The following is a 24,594-nucleotide window of genomic DNA, read 5'->3' as shown; positions in this document are numbered from 1 at the left end:
ACATTCGCCACCGTTGCATACCTTTCGGCAGCCTCAATGTTGTGGGGTACGCACAACGATTGCCATCGGTGGAGTTCAGATTGCTGGTACGAATTTAGTGAACACAAAGAGGTAACAAACCATCACTTGAACGGTCATTGCCTAATTTGTTCTTGCCAGCGGCACGCAGAGTAAAAAGGTAAGCAATCGGTGGTAGCGAAATGAACAGGCCTAACCTTGCATCTGCCTCCTTCCGATTTTTTCTCATTATTTTTTTCATCATTCATTATTTTTCTTGTTCTTCCTCTCGCTATCACAGATGTTGGCGCTTTCGATTTGCCATGCTCCAGTGCCGGCTTTGTATCCCTTATCTACGTGAGGTAGAACCATTCGAGCCGTCGCAATCCCGCGTAAACAACCAATGCATCCGAGCAGATCCGTTTGACGCCGCGGCCGGTTCGGCGAGCTCGTTGCGCATGTGCACCGCCGAGTTAAATGATGTAGCGTGCTTCTGTCCACTTCTACCAAGATCTCTGAAATCCCGCGGATCAAGTTCGGCGGGGTTGGAGGCGCTCCATAGTGCGGGTGCTGCCAGAGATCTACGAGTGGAAATTGACCAACTTGAGCCAGATCCGTGAGCAGAATACTATGCGTGCTCCAAATGAAGCGCGTTTAGAGCGCTCGAGATCTGCGAGCGGAATTCACCATAAGAGATTACAGCACGCCTGGATCTCTAGCTTCTTCAGGTAGTCTGGTATACTTTTAAGTTACCGAAAATTTTTTTATTCATCTCACTATGGTGTTTATGAACGGTATCGGCAAAGCACTTGAGATGCAAGTGAATGGAATCTCTTCTTCAGGAATTCTACTTTCTTGGGTAATCTAGCACTCGGGTGAGAAGGCTTCATAACACGTAAGATGTTATAGCCTTATAGGGCTGGGTTTCATGAGAAAAGCAACATGTTGTGCTTGACCGACGCACAGGTCAAGCTCACATGAGCAGTGTAGCCCCACAGGCGCTATATATAATTGACAACAAGGTCGCATAACACTGATGTCACTTGATACCGTAATGTCACACGATGTCAGGCACGCAAACAGCATGTGCCCAGCTCATTCGTAACGCATTCGGTGGACCTCCTAGTTGATCAGTTATGATCAAGACATACTTAAATTTTTGGGTAAAGCCAACCCAATAATATGCACATAGATTTCGACGACCCTTCCCCCCCTCCCTTGTGCCCCAAGTCATGGACATCCCAACCACCTCAACCTCCCCCCCCCCCCCCCCCCCCCCCCAAAAAAAAAAAAAAAAAAAGATTTGGCTGAGCCACAGCTTTGGGATGTCTAATTCTACCAAACACAGTATGCATGGGTATGTCAAGAGCTATGCTACAAGGCAGTTCTGTGACATTAAAAAAAAATTAATTTGCGCAGATGGAGCTCTCCAAATTCGACAGCGAGTTCTATGCCTGGCCTATTGATTTCCGTTGGAGTGACCCGGACGTGTAAGTCGCATTTGCTGCTCACTGCTGCTTTTTTCTTCTGATCATTTGAACGTACATATTGCCTCCGGAAACAGCTGGGCTTTTCAGAATTGCTTGTGTATGGGAGCTTGCCTTTTTCACTACTGTCGAGACCGTTTATAACGAAGTCAATGGGAATCGGAAATCACTTTGCTATATCCGCTATTTCGTTAGAAGCGACTTCGGTTAACGAATACAAAAGGGAATGGGAAATCGTGATCGCTTCGCTCTAGCCGCTATTTCGTTATAGCCGACTTCGTTATAACCGGTTTCGACAGTACTGGAATATTTTCACTTATAAATAATTTTATCTATGAATATTTATATGTTCTGTTGAAATGTGCAGTCTATATATATAAATAAATCTGTGTCGTAGATAAATGCAACGTAAATATTACTTTACATAACATACTGTTGCAAGCAGCTGTTTTTTTTTTCCAACTTTAGTGCTTCATTGTAATTTGATAAAAATTAAAGTATTTTCCAGCTGTGGACCTTAGATTCAGTTCGGTTCACTATTTGTGAATACAGGGAAGGAACTGCTGTGCCTATTGCGCCACTGTGCACCTAATGACTTCATGCGCCACGCTGATACAAAGCTATAAATACAAACAAAATTGTGCCAAGGTGCGCCCAAACTGGAAGTATAAATTAGCCTTGTCGAAATTAGCCGTCTTGCAGTTTACTATGTTAGCAACATTCACATCGGAACTTCCGGCCCAAATAGGACGCCAGTGGATCCGAATCCAAAAATCTGTATCTGAAGATTGGTGCCGCCAATGTTAGCTGCCGTTGCTGCATGCTCACCATGCTTTTCTGAAGTCTTGGAGTCACTTCATCTGAACATCCGAGTAGTGGAGCAAACATGTGCCGCGGCCTTGTGCAGAGAACTTGGGAACAAAGGCAAGCGAACAGTGAGGCATATGACGGGGCAAGATACGAGCTGCCAGATCGTGATTGGGCTTTGAAGCGATTTGACAGTGATGTCACGAAAGTACCTTTGACAGCAGACTTGCAGCAAACTGTGAATAAGTCTCATAAAGTTTACACAGAAATGCTAGAGGTCGAAAAGCAAGACGACGAGAGGCATAAAAGGAAGAACAGTGATGCGTGTACGAAGTGAGCTCGTCTTCAGGAAGAAGAGCGACAACTTGAGCAGAGCATCATCATCATCAAGCGGACTATGCTTGATCATGCGCAGTCATCAATTAAATCAAGTCTGAAAAAAAAAAAAAAGAGATGGAGAAGATTGAGTCTGGACAAGGGCTGTTAGCGGAGGCTAGTGCGAAATTGGCTCAAAACCCCGAAAAAGTGAAGTATGTCCTTGAGTAATTTACTAAGTCTGAATAGATTTAATTGTACAAGGGCATTTATTATCTTATTCTAGTCACTGAAATATGAAAGACCATTTTTGTGTCTGCATTTTTATTTTTCGGTACACCTTACTAGTCGATGCTGAGCAATGAAAGCTATTTGTACCTGTTTATTTTTACCTCTTTGCAAGTCGGTTTTATCACGTGTCACACTGTCATGTGCAGTTTTGCTTCATATGTTTTGTGTAATTTGCACATAATTTTGTGGAAAATAATTCAAACTAAAAGATTTATTCAAACCACCGTTAAGTTCACATGGAGCCACCTTCATGCCATATTTTTTATAGTTTCAAAAACCCGGTGACATTTAGCTTGTATTTTAACATTCTTAAAACTCGTTTGCTGCTCCCAACTTGCTCCAAGACCTCATTTTTGCTGCTCCCAACCTGCTCCAAAGTGTATATTTTTCTGCTCCCAAGATTGCTCCAAAACTGCTTTGTCCAGTTCCATCCCTGTGAATAGTAAAAATTTCTAAAGTAATGTTTGAAAAATTTCTTCTTGTGTTTGTACATCTACAGCATGTGGATTCAACTTAGAGGTACATTGCTGTAAAAACTGTCTACCAAAGGAATTTTACACCAAGCATACTCCCATACATCTAGGCTCTGTGCATGGCTGTGCTGCATGCAGCATTTCTCAAACAGAACTGGGTGCAAACCGTCCAGTCAAGGCACACTGATAACAAAATGCAAGCGATGTTGAGTGCCATGGGGCAGATATACTTGATACATTCCACTCAATGGATGCCAAGTTACTTGTTTCCCATCACTTTTTTTTCAGTTGAACCATCTTGTAAATCTTCCAGGGCAACATTGTTGGTCTCAGCCACCCAAAATGTTAGAAAATTCACTTGCACTCAGGGGCATATAGTGAATAACGTTTTAGAGCGCAGCTCTTAGGTGCCCGTTTCCGGCTTGAGTGGCGTCGCTATCGGTGTAACTGCACGGTGCATTATGGGTAAATTTCCCCGCTAAATTTAGCAAAAAAATTTCCCCGCCAAATTTAGCTAAAAAATTTCCCCGCCAAATCTAGCAGAAAAATTTCCCCGCTAAATCTAGCGGAAAACTTTCCCCGCTAGATCTAGCGGAAAAATTTCTCTGCTAAATCTAGTGGAAAAATAAATTTCCCCGCTAAATCTAGTGGAAAAATTTCCCTGCTAGATCTAGCAGAAAAATTTCCCAATCTAGCGGAAAAATTTTTCTGGGGAGTTATGTGACCCCCTCCCCCTCCCCTCCCCGAGGTCACTTGACCCCCACCCCCTTAGTACCCTTCCCTACTCCTCAACAGCTGTGCTTTAATTCGGCGTTACAGGGAGTTTTAAACGGCTTTCGCATTTTTTAGTCCTTTGTTGAGTAAGCAGTCATTTTGTAATTTCACCTGAGTTTTGGGTTGTGCTCTTACACACAAGGCGTATAAAAGTAAACTTTCTTTGGTGCTGCATCTGAAACGTTGCCACTTTTTCAAATCCTGGAAGCACATGGAAGCTGCTGTGAAGTCTGCCCTTTGTTGCCACTTTCTTTGACAGGGACAACAGCAAGCCACGCATGGAAGTAGACAGCCATTCCTCTAGCAGGAGGGGCTTTTTTGCCAGTATGAGAGCAGCACCCTGCGAAATGTTCAGGTATGCAACTGTTCCACACACTTCTGGTATGCTTGTTGGTCAGACTGTAGCACATGGAGCGTGTCCTTGGCTGGTGTGTTTAGCACCTTATACTTCCCATGCATGAAGGTGTTGGTGAAAGAACGCAGCAAATTATATTGACTGGCTTTGTGCTGCTCTGCTAGTCTGCCCCAAGCTAAACAGTTTGAGGAGAAGTTGTCCACTGACCGTTCAATTATTACGCAGCTTAAACTATAGATGTGTTCAATTATTTTGTTATATTCAAATATTCTCTTTCAATTCAAAAACCTTGTGCACCTACTGCTGGCTTATGCTGTTTTGATGTTTGTTTGTCAATTACTCCAGGTAAAGGCGTTGCACAAAATGGCCTATATCTTTGGTGAAACTTTCACAAGATGAAGTGACTCACTGTCCAAGTTACAGAACAGTATGCTCTATCCTTCATTTGTTTATGGATGGCTATGGGATTGCACTACCGTTAGATCCTGTCTCAATGGGTACATAGCAGAGGAATGAATAGTTTGGGCTAACTCAGTGTTAAGGTTCAGGAAAGGTTCCTGGTGCAAGGGGTGTAATATGTATTTGGACATTGTTGCACTCTGACTCTCATAAACTTCCTTGTTTTATTTCTCGTTTCAGTTACATTGCAGCCCACACATTTGGCCGTAGAATGATGTACCCGGGTGCAGTCCAGCTGCTTCAGGCGGCTGTCGGTACTGATTTTACTGCCTGTATTACTTGACATTTAATAGCGCAGTGCCGAGAAGGTACTCTCTCGCCAGGAAACCAGCTGTAAATGGTCCAAATATTGAAAAGCTATTTCTTGTGGCACATTCTTGTAGTACAGTCAAACCCAACTATATCAAACCCGTTTACATCGAATTATTTCTTATATCGAACAATTTTTGTGCACAGTAATGTTAGTGATAATATTTAGCAAAAGCTATGGTTACATCGAACAAAAATAGCAGCCGCTACCGATATATTGAACTGCGAAAAGCGCCAATTTGCTCCGCAAGCTGTTTTCTTTTTCTTTTTTTGAGCAGTTGCGTTGATTGGTTATAAGAAAAAAAAATCTCATTTGCGGAGGGAGCGGGAAGAGAGTTCTTCATGCTCCCTCTCCCTGCTTCGTCTGCAAAAGAGAAAACAATGTTTCTCTTCCGTGTGGTTGACGCGGCCGCCCGGTAGAAAAGAAAGACAGCTTGCTCTGGGAGCTGGCTTTCCTCCAACCTAGCCGCCTGCCATATGGGAAAGCCAACTTGCAGAGTAAAATGGCGCTCTGCAGGAGAAGGTGATCCTGCTCGGACGTGCACCGTGCTCTCGGCATAGTTCGGCGCTAATGCGCAAATATAGAAGGCAGCGGCCTCAGCATTTTGGAGTCCGTCGATAGCGGTGAAAAATATCGTTATCGCGGACGCAATGAAGAAAAAGCAGAAGGTGCAAGACTATTTCATTGCGTAATATGTCAGCAGAAAGTGGATTTTTGAAAGTCAAATTCATTCAAACTTTTGCATCGAATTACCCACTACGGTATATCGAACTTGTAGACTTTTTTTTGCGAGTTCGATATAAACGGGTTTGACTGTAATACAAGACTGGACTCATTCTTAACTGCATGTTTTTGTGTGAAGGGGCTGTGAGTTCTGGTGCTCAAAGTTTTGAATCAAGTTGTTGTACACCAATCCTAGGTTTTGTTGCATCATTAATAGCATTTTTCTTGCACTAGTGAGATGATCAGTAGTAACTTGATTTGAACTTTTTGGGGGTCAGGTTCAATGATCTCCAATTGTTTATGCATGCTTGCTTTTATTTTGATAAGTTTTCTCCTCCTTTATTCTATCTCAGCACCCATGCTACTCCAGGGCAGAGCTAGGCTCATTGAAGAAGTGAGTGTGATTTTCCTTCTACTTTTTTGTTCTCACACTAACTTCCTTGCTAAAAACTTGTTTCTTGGGGCTGTCATTGCGTATGAAAACATGGGTTTGTAATGAAACTGTTTTATTTGTCCTCATCACCAAATGGAGCACTTTGCTTGCATGGTGAGACTGTGTGATGATGAAAATTGCTCTATGTCTCATATAATACAGAAGAGTATCAAGTCTCGAGTATGCATGAAAAAGAATATATTTGCTACTCAATATTTGTTATTTATAATGTGATGTGAAGAATACCTCAGTAATGGTTACTCCAATGTCTGCCTCTCAAACTGACTTCGATGCCATTTAGTAGTCGTAGAAACCGGATACGGAGTCAACCGCATGTTACGATGTACAAACTGATGTTTTAGGTGGCACCTCTCTCAATGCATGCTCTGCATTTTTAGTCTTGTGCAGTGTCAGCTTTTATTTTGTTTTATTACTTCAGGAATGCCTACACTTAGCTCTGCAATTTGAAATAGCTCACCTGTGTAATTGTTCAACGAGGCACAATAAAATTTTTGCGGGATACGTGTTTGACTCCTTGCAGTACAACGCCATGAGACACAAGCTGTTCACGAGAGACGGCAACGAGATTGATTCCGTGTTTGTGGACAGGCGGAACGTGTCTTCTGCTCCCCATGGGAATACATTGGTAAGGCCTACCACCTGTTGACAACCCTTGTGTAGGGCCTCCACAAAGCTGGCATCTGTGTTAGTGACGTTGTCCAGTGCCCTGAAGGCCAAGTCATCATCTCGGGCACTCGATGCTCATCTCAATAGGTCCCGCTGCATGGAAGTAGGAAGCTTCTGGAGGTGTCACGACACTTCCAGAAGCTTCCTACCTCCATGTCCTACTGACTGATTTAGCCTAACCCTGTGCCTCCCTCTTGCAGGTGATCTGCTGCGAGGGCAATGCGGGCTTCTACGAGTATGGCATTGCCACCACGCCACTCGAAGCTGGGTTCTCCGTTTTGGGGTGGAACCACCCTGGCTTTGCTGGGAGCACTGTGAGCACCTTCTGAAAGTTGTGAAACTTCTCGTTTGGGCATTGTCCCTAGTGCAGTTGCAGAAGCGCTTTTTTTTTTTCTGAGGATTGGTTTACTGGAATGCTCGATAAGGTGTCTCTGGCTATGTGGGTCTTTATCAAAGTGATTATCTCTGGTGTTTATATGATGTTTTACCATGTTATTTTGTATGCAATGCTAAAAACATGTTTTTCACCATAAATACTTTGAAAATATATTACTAAGGTACTCCAGTAGACCTTATGCGAAATAGCCTGGTGGTCTAAAAACACTGAGAGCGTCGTCAGTATGGAAGCAGGGTGAGACATAGGAGACAGCGTTGAAACTGCCTACGACTGAAATGAAGGTTTTGCTGCTTATTTGCGAGATCAAATCTACGTACCATTTGTGAGAAACTGTCGCCCGTAACATTGCCAGAAAATTATGAAAATATGTTTAAAAGTCTAGAGTGCTCCAAGTCTACAGGATAAATGCCACCAGGGTATTTGTGTGTTCTCTCGTTCTAAGCGGGTAACCGGGAATGTAAGGCGCTTGAGCATACCCGAGTGCAAACGCGTCAACCAGCCCCAAGCAATCTCGTGAAATGCGTCTTGGATGCCTCGTTTGTGCCCAGGGCGTGCCGCTGCCGCCACAGGAGAAGAATGCCATGGATGTGGTGATGCAGTTCGCCATCCACCGGCTTGGCTTTGCCCCGGAGAACATTGTCGTGTTTGCCTGGTCCATTGGCGCCTACTGTGCCACCTGGGGTGCCATGAACTACCCAGACATCAAGGGCCTGGTAACTCTCCTCTATCAAACCTAAAGCTTTTTTCTCTTATTTTTAATTGTTTTGCATTTATATGTGCCAGTTTTCTGGCTTTTCCTGTCCGCGGATGTAGCCTCGACGACGTCGCTCGACACTGACAAATTCGTCTACGCGCTCACAAAACCCTTGAAACTTACCTCTCGGCAGCCTTCTTACCGTGCATGAAAAAAAGGGACTTCCAAAGGAGTTCTAAATGCGCAGCATTTAGAACTCTTTTGGAAGATGTTTAGGAGACAGCCACTTTTTTTTCTTTATCCACTTGCTCGCTTTTATCACTGGGTTGAGACTGTCTGCGGTACCTTAGACCCCAGATTGAGCAACCTTCACGAGTGCCACGCTTTGCTCGGAATGCGTGGCGTGCGATTGGATGTGAGCCCACAGCCGATTGCCCTCCGACGCAATAATAGGAATAAAGTCCGGGCCGAATGCCGACGCAGCGCTTGTGCGCAATGTGGTCCGAGATTGCACGCCAAAAGTGCTTTCATTACGCGGAGTAAAATTTTTGCATTTGCACACTTCGTGCGAATGTCATATAGGGTGCCAATATGACACGGCGAGATACTGTGACATGTCTCCATTAAGGAGGCACACCCATGGCTGTTCGGGGGCGCGCCACAGTAACCATGCGTTATAAATTGCAAACCTTTTTAGGGCGCTTTCGGCATGCTTTTGCCGAAGGAAAACGCCCTACGAAGCTCACTCAACATGGAGAGCAACGTGACCGTTCTTAGACCTAGCCACATTCACGATTTCACTGTCCGAAAGCGGACCACAGACAACGGCGTGTTTGTTGATGTCAATGCTTCCGATAGGTGAAGAATGTCTGGGGCTGGGTGATTTCTCGACCCAAGCTTCGTCAAGTGTGCGCACCGCTCGGTTTCATGGTTGATCACTTCCGCAACTACCCATTTGCAGCCATTACGAGAGCGGCTTGTTTTGGCTTGACCTGACCGCTTGGCGGCAAAAGAAAATTGGCTTGGTGGGCTTGGTGGCTAGCTAAGTTGGACGCAATTCGAGACTCGCGGAGCCGAGAATTGGAAGTGCTTTCATTACGTGAGGGAAAAAAAAAGTGCAAATATTGGTACTTATTGGGCGGGGTGCGTTCATTATGCGAGTGCATTCATTATGCAAGTAACTACGGTATATACCGTCAAACTTCAGTCTCTGCCTAAATGTTACGCTAGCGATTCGCACCTGAAGTTTCAGACCTTGCTGTTACCTAATTCCAAAGTTACAAGCAATCTTTTTTTTTATTTTGTGAAAAAATAATGGGGGCTTGTTTTTGTAGCCGACACCATTCAGGTTCGTGTATTCGTGTGCTTTGTTGGCTGTCATTTTCTGATTGAAAATTTTCAAAAATCGCCTAAATTTTTTTAATAAAATAACGGCAAGGTCTCAAACATTTGCGTCCGGTCCAGACCGCTAGTGCTAGATCTGGGCAAAAACTGAGAGTTTGAGAATGCATAGTTTGTTTATGTGAGGAATGCATAGTTTGTTTATGTGAGGAATGCATAGTTTGTTTATGTGATGGAAAAAAAGACTGAAAAAGTTTCTCCCCAACACCTGCTACAATAGTGCATATGGTGAATTCCGTTTGTGCCGTGATGGCGCAGCTTGTGTTTCTCCTTGTCTTGCTTCATGTAAATGTTGCTACAAACATTCCAGTTTTAACATTTAGAATCTGTCTTGAAAGTGGTGCCTTTTCGTGTTGCTTCCTTTTATGTAGATCTTGGATGCCACATTTGATGATGTTCTGCCTCTAGCAGCCTCTAAGATGCCACAGAGCTGGGGTGAGAAACCATTTTACTGCAGTTGCATGGTTTTGCTTCCAACTCGCTTTTTAAAGCGAGATTTAGGTCATCCGGGCAGGGATCGGTCACTCTATCCTGGCATTTTTTTGTCAGCCGCCGCTTAGAAGCTCTGTGTCTCATTTGATTGTTCGCCAGATGCAGCAAACACTATGCCGTTCTCGTGTTGTACCACTCATGCTTCCAACCCACCTTTTCAGAGCCCATTGTGAGGGGCACCATTCGAGGGTACCTGAACCTCAACAACCTTGAGCAGCTGAACAGGTACACAAGTTTATCAAATGTGGCATGTCAGTCTGTTTTCCTAACATCTGCTTTACCCACCTTCAGGTACAAGGGCCCAGTACTGATGTATCGGCGAACAAGGGACGAGATCATCTCGACTCAGTATGAAAAGTTCTTATACCTTTCTCGTTGTATTAGAGCATGCTGGTAATGTTAGAAGAATTAACCGGAAAGCAGTGAAGGGGACGAGGACAGGACAAAAGATATGGGGTTTCTTCCCATCCACATCCTTTTTGTTTACTTTCCATTCATTTCTGTAACCTTACTTCTCTGTTTTGGCATTCTTGCTGGACAGGTTGATATACAGGCAGAAACCGGGGGTGAGGAGGAGTCGAGAGCGCGTGGGTATGTCAGAACACGGAGCTCTGGTTGGAACGGTTAGTGGGTAGATGCAAAGTTAGCTGCCTTTGTCTCAACTCTACATTCGAAGGCGTTCGTACGGTGAGTAGAAACAAAGGCAGCTAGCTCTGGGTGTATGCACTAATCATTCCAACCGGAGCTCTGCATTCCGACATACCCATGCATGCTCTCGTCTCCCCCTCTCCCTCAGTTTCTGTCCGTACTGCTTTAATGTTTCGTTAAATGTTTGGGTGTCATTGCTTGATCCTCTCCTAACGAACACATTTGGCATTCTAGTCTGAGAAGAGTTTGAAAGTGATCCCTGTTGTCTAATCATATTGTTCATAAATACTAGTCTGGAGGACTGCTGTCCCAGGCACCTTTATTAATTAGCCTTGAGATAACTACTAATACATAGAAACTGGCAGGTTGGATGTTCACATAAGACCTGTCATTCTTTTGTATTTGTGTTATTCCAAATTTTCCAGTTCCTTGGAATGTCCTGACGATTGTTTCCTTGGTTACACAGGGATTCTGCTCAGATCCAGAGTAATCGAGGGAACAACCTGTTGATAGGTTTACTCCAGCACCGGTAAGCTGACTTCATTTCCTTACAGTTGCTTGGCCTGAAACAAACCCCTCGTGAGAACTGGCTTCGTTACAGACGTTTGCTGTATCAGTAAATGTTTTTTTTAAATTACGTCAGTTTGCCATGCGGCATAGGATACGTTTATTGATACTAAATTAAAAACAATGAATCGGCCCATGTGTGACCAACTGTGAGGCAAATATAAAGGAACCTTAGTTGGTTAATCATAAGCTGAAGTTTTGGTACTGCAGGACGTTGCAAGTAAAAAATGCAGGCATCAAAAGCATTGTCGCATGATTATTCAGTACTGATCCTCATTGTCCAGAAAGCACAGGAGAAATGCAAGATTTACGTTTTTTTTTCTGAAACAGTAGTCTCTGCATCAAAATGCACGCTGGGATGTGAAAATGCACACTGAATGACTATTTTTGCAATCTCTTACTTCACGAGTTGGCAAAGTGTGGATTTTTGATGTTTTGCTAACATTTCACGGGTATGAAATTTCCTGTTTGGGAAATTTCATTTTTGCGAAAATAGCAATATATATTTTTGTATGATAAAGTACCGCTACTTGCAACATTTTTTAAATCACTAAATTTGAAAAAATTCGGTCCTCGCAAATATTTAGTCATTTACAGCAGTGTCTGTGTGAGTGCAGCCCTTGTTAGAAGTAGAGTGCTGTATTGGTGGCTTTGCCACTTGACATTACAGCTGTATTTGACATTATAGCTGTATGGGAAAGCCATATCACTCAACTTACGGGACTTTGTTACATACTTACAAATAGATGTTTCGTCGTAAAATAAATTCTGAAGGTTCATTCACCTTAAATAGGGTGCTTAGCAATCACTCAGTAAAAGAGTGGGTTTTGTGACATTAGTCCACTGCTTGAATATGTTTGTGATTACACAAGCAGTGGGCTTGGCTTGCCTTCTGTTAGCAAGCAGCCGGGACAACGGTGCAGTCATCTTTTCTTTTCCCTTAAATTAAATGTTAGTAAGCCACGTCTGCTTGCTGGAGGACCATGTGAGGTTATATACCCTTTTACAGAAGAACTGAGGCGTTGTGGTTTAAGTACCGTTCTCTTTCCTGCAGTTTTCCCAAACTTGTGAATGAGGACACGCTGTGGGCACTCAGGCATTGGCTCTCTGGAGATAGAAGTCACCAGAGTAAGCATTTCTCGCCCTTTGTCGATTCTCGCTGCCGACAGCTACTCGACGGCCATTTGGATGAAGCTTGGGACCCACGCAGTGGGTTGTTAGTGCAGTGTTAGTTGATTCGAGCTTTCCTCTCGTATTCTTAGTGTTCTTCATTTAGTTCTTTCTATACTTTTCAAAAGAACAAAGTGGATCCAGTAATGATTGGGATTTTTCATCTTAGCATCCGTGTCCAGGATTTGATAATGACGATAATTGATAGAAGGAAGCAGTATTTTTGCTAGGTTTTCACGAAATTTGGTATCCTTCAGAGCAAGAAATGGGAGACTAAGACTCGGTAAACATCTTAGAATCAATGCCTACACAAAGCATCCCAGCAATCACACATGCACGTCTGTGGAAAAATATGCTCAGTAATTCTAAGTTTAACCTCTGAGGCTGGTTAATTTGAAGGCTTGTTTTACTCGTTTGAGAAGTCTGGCTACTCTGGTAGCATTAAAAAAAAAGCCTAAAAATCATGTGGACCATGGAGGTAGGAAGCTTCTGGAGGCAACATGACACCACCACAAGTGAAGCCGCGGGGGACTTCCGGTTTGGAGGGACACCCCCCTCAACGATAACCAAAACCAGAAGATGCCATTGGGTGAAAAGGACAGCTGATTTGGCACCAACAGCAGTTTTCGTCGCCCTTGGAGGCGTTCCCACTGCTTCCCCACTCTGCGAATGCAGCCCCCGGGCGGCCATCTTGCAGGCAGCAAAATCGATTTTTTGGAGCGTTGTAGAGGCTGGCGGCAGCGAGCTGAAGACATGGTTCCTACTCATTCGTCGTCAGTCACCAAAGAAGTTTTTTAAAACCTTGTGTAAACGGTGAGACTTGCCTTTGAGAGCATGTGGAAATGTTTACGGAAGCGCACCGCCGCAGAAAGAAGGCACAACTCACCGAAAGCAGGTTCTGCCGGTCTCGTGGCATGATCAAAGCTTCCTCGGAACGCTGAACTGCTGTGTCTCTGTGCCTACGCACGCTTGGCGAAGTGTTAAAAACAAATCCTGCATATGCGCCTCGGAGATGGTGGCAAGGAGGAGGGGGGGGGGGGGGGGCTGCACATTTGCTTCCACTGGACATCGAGCCACAGGCATTCGCTTCTTGAGCACCCGACATCGTCATGCAGTAGGAGCCTATGGACGTTCCTTCAGCTGCGGCCGTAGTTCTATAAAAATTTATGCAGCATACTAAACCTATGCACCAACCAATTTTTAAAATTAGATTAAAAGCGTTTTTCTGTCCCCGTGAGCTTCGAGATATTGAGAGACGAATTATCAAGTTTTAGGACATCTGTTTTTAGCGAAAATTTAAAAGACATACTTAGAGTAATTATACTCTTAGTCTAGATTTTTGTTACGATTTGCAGTTCACTGCATCTGATACACCTCATTCCTCATGCACGGAGGATGCGCCATTTTATTAACTTCCTGGTAATTGAGAAGCAAGCGTTTACCTTTATTTCAAGCAATATGTCTTTTGCCTTGAAACTGGTTACTATTTTACCCACTAGGATTGTTAGTAGACTGAGCTTAGAGTCACTAAAATTAAAAAAAAAAAGAAATAGATGGGACACTTTTTTTTTTTTTTAAATTTTTCATGAAAACTCTTTTTTGACGTTAGACGCAATTTAGGTGGAGGTCACTGCTCGTTCTAAGCCTTGCCCACTGTCCGGTGCTACTGGAGTTGGCTTGGCTGCTTGGCCGAACACTCTAACAAGCCTAGTGTTTCCCTTATGCGACATCCGGTGCTCCTAGTGCATCTAACCTGGTGTCTGTCACCACCTGCTAGTCGTGAGAGTAGATGCGCAGCAGTCTCTGGCATCGTCTGCTATTCCACCAGCGCCTGTCGTCGTCTGCAAAGCCCGTAGGACGGGGACATGGAAGCTGTGCTTTGGCGTCCATTTTCGCCTGCGTCCGTCTTCTATTCCTCCCCATCCAAAAACTTCTGCAACGCTCGCACGACGTTACCATGAAAGCGGCGTTCTAGGATTCCATCGCATATACGGTCCAATACAAGCGTCCGCCGATGTGCGGTAACGAGCGAACAAGACTAAAAATGTCCACAAAATAAATATGCAGTCCTTCCAGCTTTATTGTTAGTTATTTTTTTCACATAGCAAGCACGAGCAAGGCGGGTAGGCATCATGATGCACAAGAAACGTGACCTAAAAATATTTGCTTTAGCAAACCAGGTGCACTGCTCAAACATTGAGAGCTAAGGGCCTTCCGAAGCGAGATGACAGAAACATACCTGGACAAACCTGGTGCGAGGTGAACACCCGATTTCTTCCAGCCAAATGGCTCGCAAATTCTTACCCGTGTAGGTTACCTCTGAGTGTTGGAACCATGGTCGCAATCACGACAGCTGCACGATTCTCAGAGGAGTGGAGCCGCTTTTCCGGGAACCAAGACACTTATTCAGCATCAAAATGTGCAAATGAAAATATCGGGTTGGATCGAGCAAAATAGTAGCCTTACGACAGTCCCGCTACAAAAACAAGCACCCGCACAGCGCTTCCAAAGGCATGTACTTGCTACAGTTGTTTGCCGCAAACTACGTCGGTTGAGGATATCTTCCGCTAAACACCTTGGTGACCGCGAGATGACTCATTCTCATAAAAACAGGCGAGCTCGACAAGCTACGCAACGCGTCAAAGTCTCTCCGCAAATTTTGGCAGCCATGTTTGTTATTGTTTGAAACGAAAAACAACAAAGACAATCACTTAATATTTTTGAAAACAATAATGACTATGTTTATACCGTATTTAGGTATTCGAAAATGGGTCAACCTTTTTGTAAACAGACATGTATGTCTACTTTCTCGCAGAACCCACGGAGACCGATCAGTAAGACTTATGAAAAAAGCCTGCAAACAGCAAAACAAAGATAACATTTGGGGAAAAAAAAGTGTGATCCACACAGATCTCATTTCTGCTTTCCGACGTTATCGGCACCTCATCATTTGCCGGGCCCCTTCCGTAAATCGCAATGATTGGCTCTTCTTGAACATTGCAGAGAGATACATGCACAGACATAGTTCATAAAGAGGTCGACCCATTCTCAAATGCAATGGTTCGTTTCTCAAACATAAAAAAAGAAAAGATGAATAAAAGACTACCATGGCACGGAGAAACAATCTTACAACGAATATTCCATATGTTCATCATTTCTTCAACCAATGAGAGCAGAGAATAGTTAGCTAAGTACCACGTAGTGTATAGAGCAGGGCTACCCCCTAAATTGCGTCTAACAATGTAAAAATTGCTCTAAAATTTTTTTTTTTTGTATAAAAATGGTAAAAAAATACCATGTGTCCAAACTAAGCTCTTAAAAAAAAACTATTTCAGTGTTTTTTTTTTAATAATTGAAAAGCTGCAGTAGTAGAGTGCCCTTAAGCTAAAGAGTATGATATTGTTCCAATTTCGCTTTCTACTTTTGCTTTGCAGTGGTTCTTTGGAACGAAGAAGGCGTGGACGAAGAGGCCTGCACAGAGAGGCTGGCAGCCTATGCTAGGGAGCACGGAGCCTCTTATCCAATGATGATTGGTGGGTGCTTCTCTGGCTTGAGGGTCTCATAAAGTTCTCCAACTCGCCTGTATAGAATGAGTGCCTTTACTTAATATTGCCGAGAATTGAGAATATATTGGTACTGAACTGAAAGGTAGTCTTTTTTGAGGATGACCACTTCCATGGCATGCAGCTGTGAGTTCATTTCTCTCTGTACAGAATGATAGGACAAGTATAAAAAATTGAGTTAGAAGAGAATGTTGGTGTGAAAGTTGTTTTTATGAAGTTGTGTTCCATGGGTTCCACAGCTTTTAGGGGGGCTCTTCCCACCACTGAAAATGACTTCCGATGTTGTAGTTGTCATTGTTCATGTTATAGATGCCGTTGTAGGAAGTCCATTGTCAATGTTGCCAAATCCTTCAAAAAGATCACCCGCCGCCCGCAGGAATCGAACCTGGGTCTACTCAGTGCAAAGTGGAGGCATTACCACAGAGCTATGCCACAGCATTAATGACCCACTTTATACTTATGGTTTTTGTTGTACCCAATGCTCACAGTGTGCGCTCTCTGGAAAGAAAAAAAATAGCCGATAATTAAATGCCGTCATAGCACTGTCGATGCCAAGAGCTCAAGCCAGGAGATGCGCTTTCGTGCACTTTGGAAGCAAAAAAAGAAACGAAAGGGTCGATGGTCTTATTTTTTTCCGAACGCTTTTGCTCATGCACCTCGCGATGCGTGAAGGCGATGTTGATGCCCAACAACTTTGCCGTGACGTATTGCAGGCGTCACTGTGGATTAACGCAGGATTGCCCAATTTTTTATTTTGTCTTTTTCTAGGTGAAGGTCTGGATGCAACTGTAAAGATCCAGCTTGTTCTGTTCTTGGTAAGAATGTGCCGTGGTTTTCTCAAATTGTTACTATTGTTAATGTGATAAGCATGATTCATGCACATTCAGCTTTGCTGAAGCTTTTGTGAAGGTTCTGAAATTAGTACTTTTGCACTCAGTTTAGTATTCTGTAGCTGCAAAATGCTTGCAAAGTGCTGAACAGATATTGAAGGATGTAATTGTAACGATATGCCGGATACCCTCTTGTTTACTAAGATTATTTGTACCTATGGTTTCGAATGTCCCATCCCTTTCTTGTTTCATCTGAATAGTGCTGACCTGTTTCTCTGTGGCACTCGAAACTGTGTAGTTGTGTGTGGATATTTGTGGTAGCTTTGCTGCTTCAGCAAAGCTACCATACGTCCTTAAGCTGATGGTGCGGTGGAAGCTAGGGATCGCCGGACCAATTGACCGCCTTCCTTTTGTCACCCGACATCCCTCCCTGCGCGTGGCAAAGAGATAGGCGTACGAGTGGTCCAGTGAAGCACGTAAATCCCATTGCCGCGTCAGCTTAGGGGAGATAAGGGTATAGCTCCAAGTTTCCCGAAAACATTCGAGGTTTTCATCCGCTCGGCATACATAGCACGTCGCAGCAATTTATTTACACCACCCGAGCGAGTGACCCACACTTCCTGCTTGACCACGAAGGTAGCGATTCCTTCGTCTCGTTGGTTTGGGGTCATACCCAGTGAGGCCTCAACGAGTTGTGAAAGGCGAAGCAATTGCCACTTTTGTCTCGGACGAGTAGCAGTTGCCTCACCGGATCAAAACTTGCCTTAGGTGTGCCTTCCTTTATACTTTTCTTGTTCATTCTGTTCAGCTTCGTAGTGTGAGACTACGGTGCTGGAAGTGAGTCTCTGACTGGTGCGTTTAGCATCGTATTGCACCCGTGCATCGAAAATTGTCCCGAAGTGGCAACAAATGACGTCGCAGAAGTTGGTGTGTCGTGCTGTCGGATGTCGCAATCCTGGCGGTTGGTTGTAGAAGTTCCGAAAAAAAAAGCGCAAGCAAATGCAAGTGTTTCTGTCCGCACGGCGTCTAAACTCCTGGCTGCTGAAGCCTCCGTGTACTGTCGGTTCAAAGAGCGACCTTAAAGGGGCACTGACACCCCAGAGGTCGTATTTTTCTTATTGTCTAAAACGATGCAAGTTGCAGTCAGACACGCAAAAAAAACCACATTGCCAAATTCGCGCGCGCGCGCGCGTGCCTTTTTATTTTTGGCGTTTGATTCTCCCGCCTCTTGCCTCCTCGCTTCTTTTGATTCGTGACGTCAAGAAGCATGAAATTTAGAAGCTTTGTAGGCGACATCTCTATAACATTTAATAACGGCAATCCTAAAACATGTTTTTTAACGCAATAGCAAACGCACTACAGCCCATCTTTTTGAAATACCAAAAATCGGGAGTTCCTTGTGGTGCCATCTCCTGGATTTGTATCCTCCCACGGAAAACAGGCGACACCGCTCAAAACCGGTCCGCCGCAACGCCGCCGCTCGCTCCTTTCCTCCTCGCTTTGGGTCGCCATGGCAACAGCAGGGAGTCATGAAAAAAAGTGGACTCTCAGAACTCCGCAATATTTGACGTCAACGCACCGGAGTGGATTGCGCGGGAACTTCGAATTCGGCATTTGGAAATTGTTTTTTTACTTCACAAATACTGAATTCCCAAATTTCAAATTTTGAGGGTAATGTCCCGGCATCGTTTTCAATCGTTTCGGATAATAAAAAAAATTATGATTTTGATGTGTCAGTGTCCCTTTGAGCAGAACCGGCGCCTGCCATATCCATTGCTGCCGCTCCGACGCCACCGGGGTCGCGGCCGGCGACGACGCGACACCTCTATGACGTCTTCGGTTGGAAATTGAGGCACCGCTTTCTGGAATGCGGTAAACGCAGCAGTCGAGACCCTTTTCAGGCACCGTACCGGCACCCCGAATTTCATCTGGCGTCCCCTGTCCAAATGCCGTGTCTCCCCTTGCGTTTCGCCAGGCCAAGAAGCACATGGTGGACTTCAACTCGACGCACTGCACCCCGCTGCCCCCGAGCCTGTTCCACTTGCCCTGGGACCTGGCCCAAGTGGCGGACTCCGGTGGCCGAGGTGCGGACGGCTTTTGTCGCGTCTCGGCCGAAATGTGCGACCCGTCCTCCTCCGGCCAGGGAGACTCGGCCGAGCCCTGAGGGACTGGGGCGGGTGCCACCCACGCGCTCGGTCAGGCCTTTTTCTTCTCCCCTGAAACCCCTTACCCCCTCCCCTCCGGTTTCGCATTGCTCTTCCAGCGGCGCACTTCAATCAGTCGGTCGATGGCTTTTATTTTAGTAGTAGTAATATTAATAATAATTTTTATTTTCTGTGCCAAGAAACAATTAGATAGGTTTTCTCCTCGCTGCACAAAGGTAAAGGGAAATAAAATGAAGATAATTATAATCTAATGGAGGGCATGCAGAAATGCAAGGTGGCACGAGGAGAAAAGATGAACATGGTTCGTTCGAAATGCACTACGTACTTGCTGTTACACGTGCCAGTGTAGAGACCCGTTGCCCTACATATTGTTTTATTTACAATATCTACAAATTAACGGCGGCACCGTTCAAAGGCATCTGGCATCATTGCTGCTCTGTAGCTTCTTCCCTAGACTGGTCACTACACCAGCTTATGGCGGAAAAGTGCACAATCACTAAACATGTCCAAGCTAGATGAAGCAATCCTATTCAAAGTGCATACGTGACATTGCCAAGACCTTGCAGACAGAAAGACGGTAAAGTTTAGTTAATGTGTGAAGGGACACAAAAATTGGCACATCTCAAACTTGGGTCGCCATGAAATGCACTATACAGAGCTGATATATTGACAAGTCAGAGCTGTGACTATAGCGCTGAGTCATTGCAGTGCTCTACGGGCGAAGATTCTTTTATGGCCATGTTTCGTTGATATGGACACTCCCGTTCTCCCAGAGATCGTCCGTGATGAAACTTGTCCGTAATAATGACACAAAAATGCACGCATTTGCCCAGTTTGTACCTGCTCATATTGTTTATATAGCAGGATATCCAACTAATGGGGCTTACATTAACGAGCCATAACTGTACAACTTATTAAAAACCGTCTGGTCCCATCGCCCTTTTGGCTTGTATGGGTTCATTTTAAGAAAATATTAGGCTGGCAGTCACTGATAATGAAAACACTAAAGATGCATAGAGATCTAAAGAATATGAGTTTAGGCAAGTAGTTTATACAATGTAGAAAATGGCACACATGAAATGAAATAAAGAAACACTGACGCCCCCCAGAAAACATTTAAAATTTGTGATTTAATGTCGTGACAGAAGACTGCCCAATCCATTTTTTGCTACAGCGTCATATATTTTTAATAGTCAAAAAACGCAACTGCTCAAAACTGAAGCTGAAACAAGACTAGGGAGGAAGAAGAAATGTAGAGAAGTGAGTTGCTGGAAGTCACGTGGCTACACCTGACCGCGTTTTCTTTCTTTTTACTTTGTTTGTTTTCTTGCTTGCGTGCTAAGCAGACGAAAAAAGCGCATGTCGCAAAAAACGCAAACACTTGGTGTTTGACGTTTGCACGTTTTTCAAGTTCTTACCAATTCGCATAAAGACGAGCGATGTCTTCAGCCAGGAGAAGGGGGCGAAAACTCGGCGACATCTTCGTGCAAATCAGCTTGGTGGCCGGGCGTGTCGTGTCGTACGGAATAGGGCTCCTTGCACATGACGTCATTTCCGATACCCTCCAGAGAAGAGGGGGAGAAGGAGCTCCCCTTTTATCAGGACCCTCCTTTGTGCCTTCCGGATTTGCACAGGCGTCGCTATTCTCCTCCCAGAAGATTATAGAAGATTATCCCGTCACTTAAAATTCTTACAAAAGCAGCTTCCCTCTCCTCCTTTTACTTGGTGTGCAAATGTGTGCGATGTGACGTCAATGCAAGGAGCCTATAGGCTCCTTGCACTGACGTCAGATCGCACACTTTTGAACACCAAGTAAGAGGAGGAGAGGGAAGCTGCTTTTGTAAGAATTTTGAATGACAGGTTAATCTTCTATGATCTTCTGGGGGGAGAATAGCGACGCCTGTACAAATCCGGGAGGTACAAAGGAGGGTCCTGATAAGAGGGGAGCTCCTTCTTCCCCTCTCCTTTGAAGGGCAACGGAAATGACGTCCTGTGCAAGGAGCCTATAAATCCCAATTGCTTTGATCAACAAACGATTTCTCTTTCGAAGCTAGACAAATTCGCCGGTACCACAAGCAACAGTTCTGAAGTAAAGGTCCCAAATCCCATCTTATGCCGCCATCGCTTAATCCGCTTTGTTCAATTGTCCCACGATACTGCGCCATGTTCAGAATTGTGCAGAGAATGTACAGAGTGCTTTCGGTTCTCTGTGCAACTTTTATTTTTTTAATCAACATATTTGCGTTTGTTCAAAGCCACAAAAAATCGGTATCATATTTTTTTCTTTTTTTTTATATTGAGTGTTTGCCTTCAATGACCCATGGCTTTGTTTATATTGGGTGTGTGTGTCTAAACCATAGAGAATGGCACGTGACCCTGGAGAAGAGAGTGAGCGCAACTGAAAATGGCCAGTTCTGGATCGACGGTTTTCGGGGAGAAAGAAAACAAATTTTGATGCATATTGTGCTTTGGGTAGTTGGGCTCTCATATGTTGTGTACAAGTAAAAACGTTGGGGCCTTTAAATACCTTGTCAGTGTCCCTTTAACACCAGTATGTTTTGAACAGTGAAGAAAAATACTTGGAGGTAGTGCAAACGAGTGTGAAGGTGATAAGAAATGTATCCTATTTACAGCACTAAGCCCATGCCAATCTTGGATGGCCTCTAGTTATACTGTTGTGGACATGACATTCCAGCTATTTCACATTTTACTGATGCGGTCTAATACTGGACATTAAATTTCACTGCTTAGGTTGATATGACCCATGTTCTACACAAGCACACCTTTGCTTTCGTAGAGAAATGTTGCATGATGTATAATTGCCTGAAGGAACTATTACAGTCGAGCCCGGTTATATCACACCCGTGTATTTCAAATTATTGCTTATATCGAACAGTTCAAACATCAAACTTTGCACGGCGGCCCTTCGCTTCTCCCGTGGTCAGATTGCGCCCGCGGAGCACATAGGTCGCGTTGCCGGGCTGGCAGACCGCCAAGCCAGCATACGCGCACGGAAATACGCAACAAAAGGCAGTTGCAAAAAAAGAAAAAAAAAAAAAAAGGGAGGATGGCAAAAGCAAAGGAAAAGGCACGCGCGCGAGGGAAGGCAGGGAGCGCTCCTTAGCCCCAAAATAAAAGAAGCAAAAAAAAAAAAAAAGTCTTTATGCACTTTGAACGCCTTATCTTTGTTTACCTTTTTCTTTCGCCGTTTTTGCTTTGCGCGTTTTTTTTTTTTCTTCTTTTTTTGCTGGTTGAATTTAGTGAGGTTTCTTTTTTTGTTGCTTGCTTAACTTTATTTTATGGATCGAGCGTTTTTTTCATGCAGCTCGCTTTTTCCGTTCTTTCATTTTTTTTTTTATTTTGTGTTTTGTCGTCGGTGCTGTGTGAAGGTCGTGCGCGCGTAAACGATAGCAAACACCGTCGCGTAAACGCGGCGGTGTTTGTGATCTTCACCAACTAAGCTCTACTGTGTTTAGCGGCTCTTAGTGGCTCTATTTGTTAAGGTCACGTTTGTCACGGCCTTCGGTATTAGCAGAGACGCGCGGAGATTTCAACTGGAGCTTAATATAACATATTTTTGTATATCGAACTATTTTACGATCCCCTTTGAATTCGATATATCCGGGTTCTACGGTATATCATGATCATTATTAGTGAGGAATGAGGATATGCTTCTGCATTATCTTCTAATATAATATTGTAAGCTCAACTCTGTTTCTGCAGATTTTACATCATTGAATAATCCTGGTTTGTTGCAGGGAATGGATCTTCTGCTCCAAAACCAAGGATGTAGAAGTATAAGCACCCTGACTCTGCTCTTTCGTTTTGTTATTATTAATGTGCTGCTGGAGTTCCATTACCTTTTGTTTGTGTCACTGACATACTTCAAGGAAGTGCTTTCCCTTGCTGCAGTGCATTTGGCTTTTTATTTCTTTGTTGGTTTCTAATGGAACGTCTTGGGACTTGCTGGATGTTTTTGGTTTCAGCTCATTGGCCTCACGAAATTGTCCTGGCCTGATTCTTTGGTATAGGGTACAGTCAGAAGAATTTTAGTAGTGGTATGTGGAAATCAAACCTCTAATGTACAGATTTCTTCAAACTTGAGATGGCCATTGGGGCTATATTCTATGTTGCATCCTTTATGGTGCTCTTGATCCAATGCCTAAAAGGAGATTAAATCACCATCGGCATTGAGTATAAGGGCTCCAGCTTTCGAGCAGGCCGGTACTAAACAAAAGTTTCAAGATCTCGGGGGAAAAAAAAAAAAAAAAAGATTATTGTGGTTGCGATACTATATGGTAAGAATTTCGTTCATCGCTACTTTTGAAGGGCCTTGGACATTGCTTCTCATGTATGTAGTGTTTACACTTTGATCTAATGCATACTGAATGCAGGTCTACGGTTGAAACGTTCTGTGAACTTCGTCTTTCATTAAAGCACCTCAGTCTTGTCCCTGATATTTCTGGTCTAAGCCTGATATTTCTGATCTAAGCCATTGGTAGCATATACAGAGTGCAAATGAATTGGGGATCAATTTACGTTTTCTTTATATTATTATTTGGACATTAAAAGCAACATGTACTGTAGGAGTTTCTGTGGTCTCAGATAATGAATTATATATGCTTGTGAATTTGACTGCTATGGTCTGTTCCAAACTTTGAGGTCTTTTCGGCCATGCCCTGTATTCTCTGTGATATTCTTGATGAACAATCATAGGAAGTCTTTGTTTATTTGTTAGATTAACTTTGGAGTCTCCAGAACAATGCCAGTACAGTATTTATTGTGATCTTGCAATGTCTGTAGGCACACATCCTCTAATTGGAGTTGACATTAGAATTGATATAGAAGAAACTTTTTGTGAAAATTTGTTTGTTTCATCGTGACATTCCTGCTTGTATGAAGTTGATTGCCTTCTACACTTGGAGGAGAGTGGGTATTTATATTGTAGGCACAAGGCATATTACTCGTGCTGTTCTTGCTTCCCGATTCACTGTGTGTTCTCTGCAGAGGTTAAATTAATCATTTTCTGAACAAGATGTAACCAAGCCCCTTTCACTGAGGCATTGGAGCCATATGTATGGCTTTACGAGACTTGGGCCTGGGAACCTGGTTTGTGTAAAGTAACGAGCAATGGTAATTGTATGTACTGTGCTAATGCATATTATATGTTCACACTTTTGGGCCATAATAAACTAGCGATCTACATCCTGAAGCGCTTATTTGGTTGTGTTTTATGCTTGCACATCATGCTTTGGGCAATTTTATGCTTTTGTTGGCATGTAAAGAAATAGCAATTTTACTACACTCTTGAGGGTTTAGAAAAGCAGGATAAGCTCCTCCTGCAAAGCCCTTTACACTTTACCAGAGAATGCTGGGGATGGAGGGGCATGGACTCTCCTCCTCTCCAGCATTTGCTCTACTAAATTGGAATGAGTGGTGTGCTTCGTGGGAGGAGTCAGCCCTGCTTTTCTTAAGCTGCAACGGCACTCGCTAAAGGCATGTGGTTTACCTTTGCAATGTGCCACTGATGGACAAGTAGTTCAGTGTGCATGGCGA

At 43.9% G+C, this 24,594-nt stretch overlaps 1 protein-coding gene across 1 annotated transcript in view; it reads left to right on the top strand.

The window, feature by feature from the left end:
• The window catches only part of LOC8027258 (phosphatidylserine lipase ABHD16A), a 35,436-nt gene extending 11,186 nt beyond the window's left edge, over positions 1 to 24,250 (top strand). Inside the window, exons 6-21 of the mRNA XM_029993072.3 lie at positions 1,417 to 1,487; positions 4,404 to 4,499; positions 5,139 to 5,212; positions 6,345 to 6,385; positions 6,966 to 7,070; positions 7,312 to 7,425; positions 8,057 to 8,221; positions 9,975 to 10,038; positions 10,257 to 10,320; positions 10,387 to 10,443; positions 11,210 to 11,272; positions 12,365 to 12,438; positions 15,915 to 16,013; positions 16,812 to 16,858; positions 18,849 to 18,957; positions 22,797 to 24,250. Coding sequence (XP_029848932.2) covers positions 1,417 to 1,487; positions 4,404 to 4,499; positions 5,139 to 5,212; positions 6,345 to 6,385; positions 6,966 to 7,070; positions 7,312 to 7,425; positions 8,057 to 8,221; positions 9,975 to 10,038; positions 10,257 to 10,320; positions 10,387 to 10,443; positions 11,210 to 11,272; positions 12,365 to 12,438; positions 15,915 to 16,013; positions 16,812 to 16,858; positions 18,849 to 18,957; positions 22,797 to 22,831 — 1,278 coding nt within the window. The 3' untranslated portion in view covers positions 22,832 to 24,250. The remainder of the gene's footprint in view (positions 1 to 1,416; positions 1,488 to 4,403; positions 4,500 to 5,138; positions 5,213 to 6,344; positions 6,386 to 6,965; positions 7,071 to 7,311; positions 7,426 to 8,056; positions 8,222 to 9,974; positions 10,039 to 10,256; positions 10,321 to 10,386; positions 10,444 to 11,209; positions 11,273 to 12,364; positions 12,439 to 15,914; positions 16,014 to 16,811; positions 16,859 to 18,848; positions 18,958 to 22,796) is intronic.
• Positions 24,251 to 24,594: the final 344 nt, after the last annotated feature.

This window comes from Ixodes scapularis, unplaced genomic scaffold (genome assembly GCF_016920785.2).
Source record: "Ixodes scapularis isolate PalLabHiFi unplaced genomic scaffold, ASM1692078v2 PGA_scaffold3__209_contigs__length_174095766, whole genome shotgun sequence".
Lineage (NCBI taxonomy): Eukaryota > Metazoa > Arthropoda > Arachnida > Ixodida > Ixodidae > Ixodes > Ixodes scapularis.
This window is presented reverse-complemented; position numbering and strand designations above follow the sequence as displayed.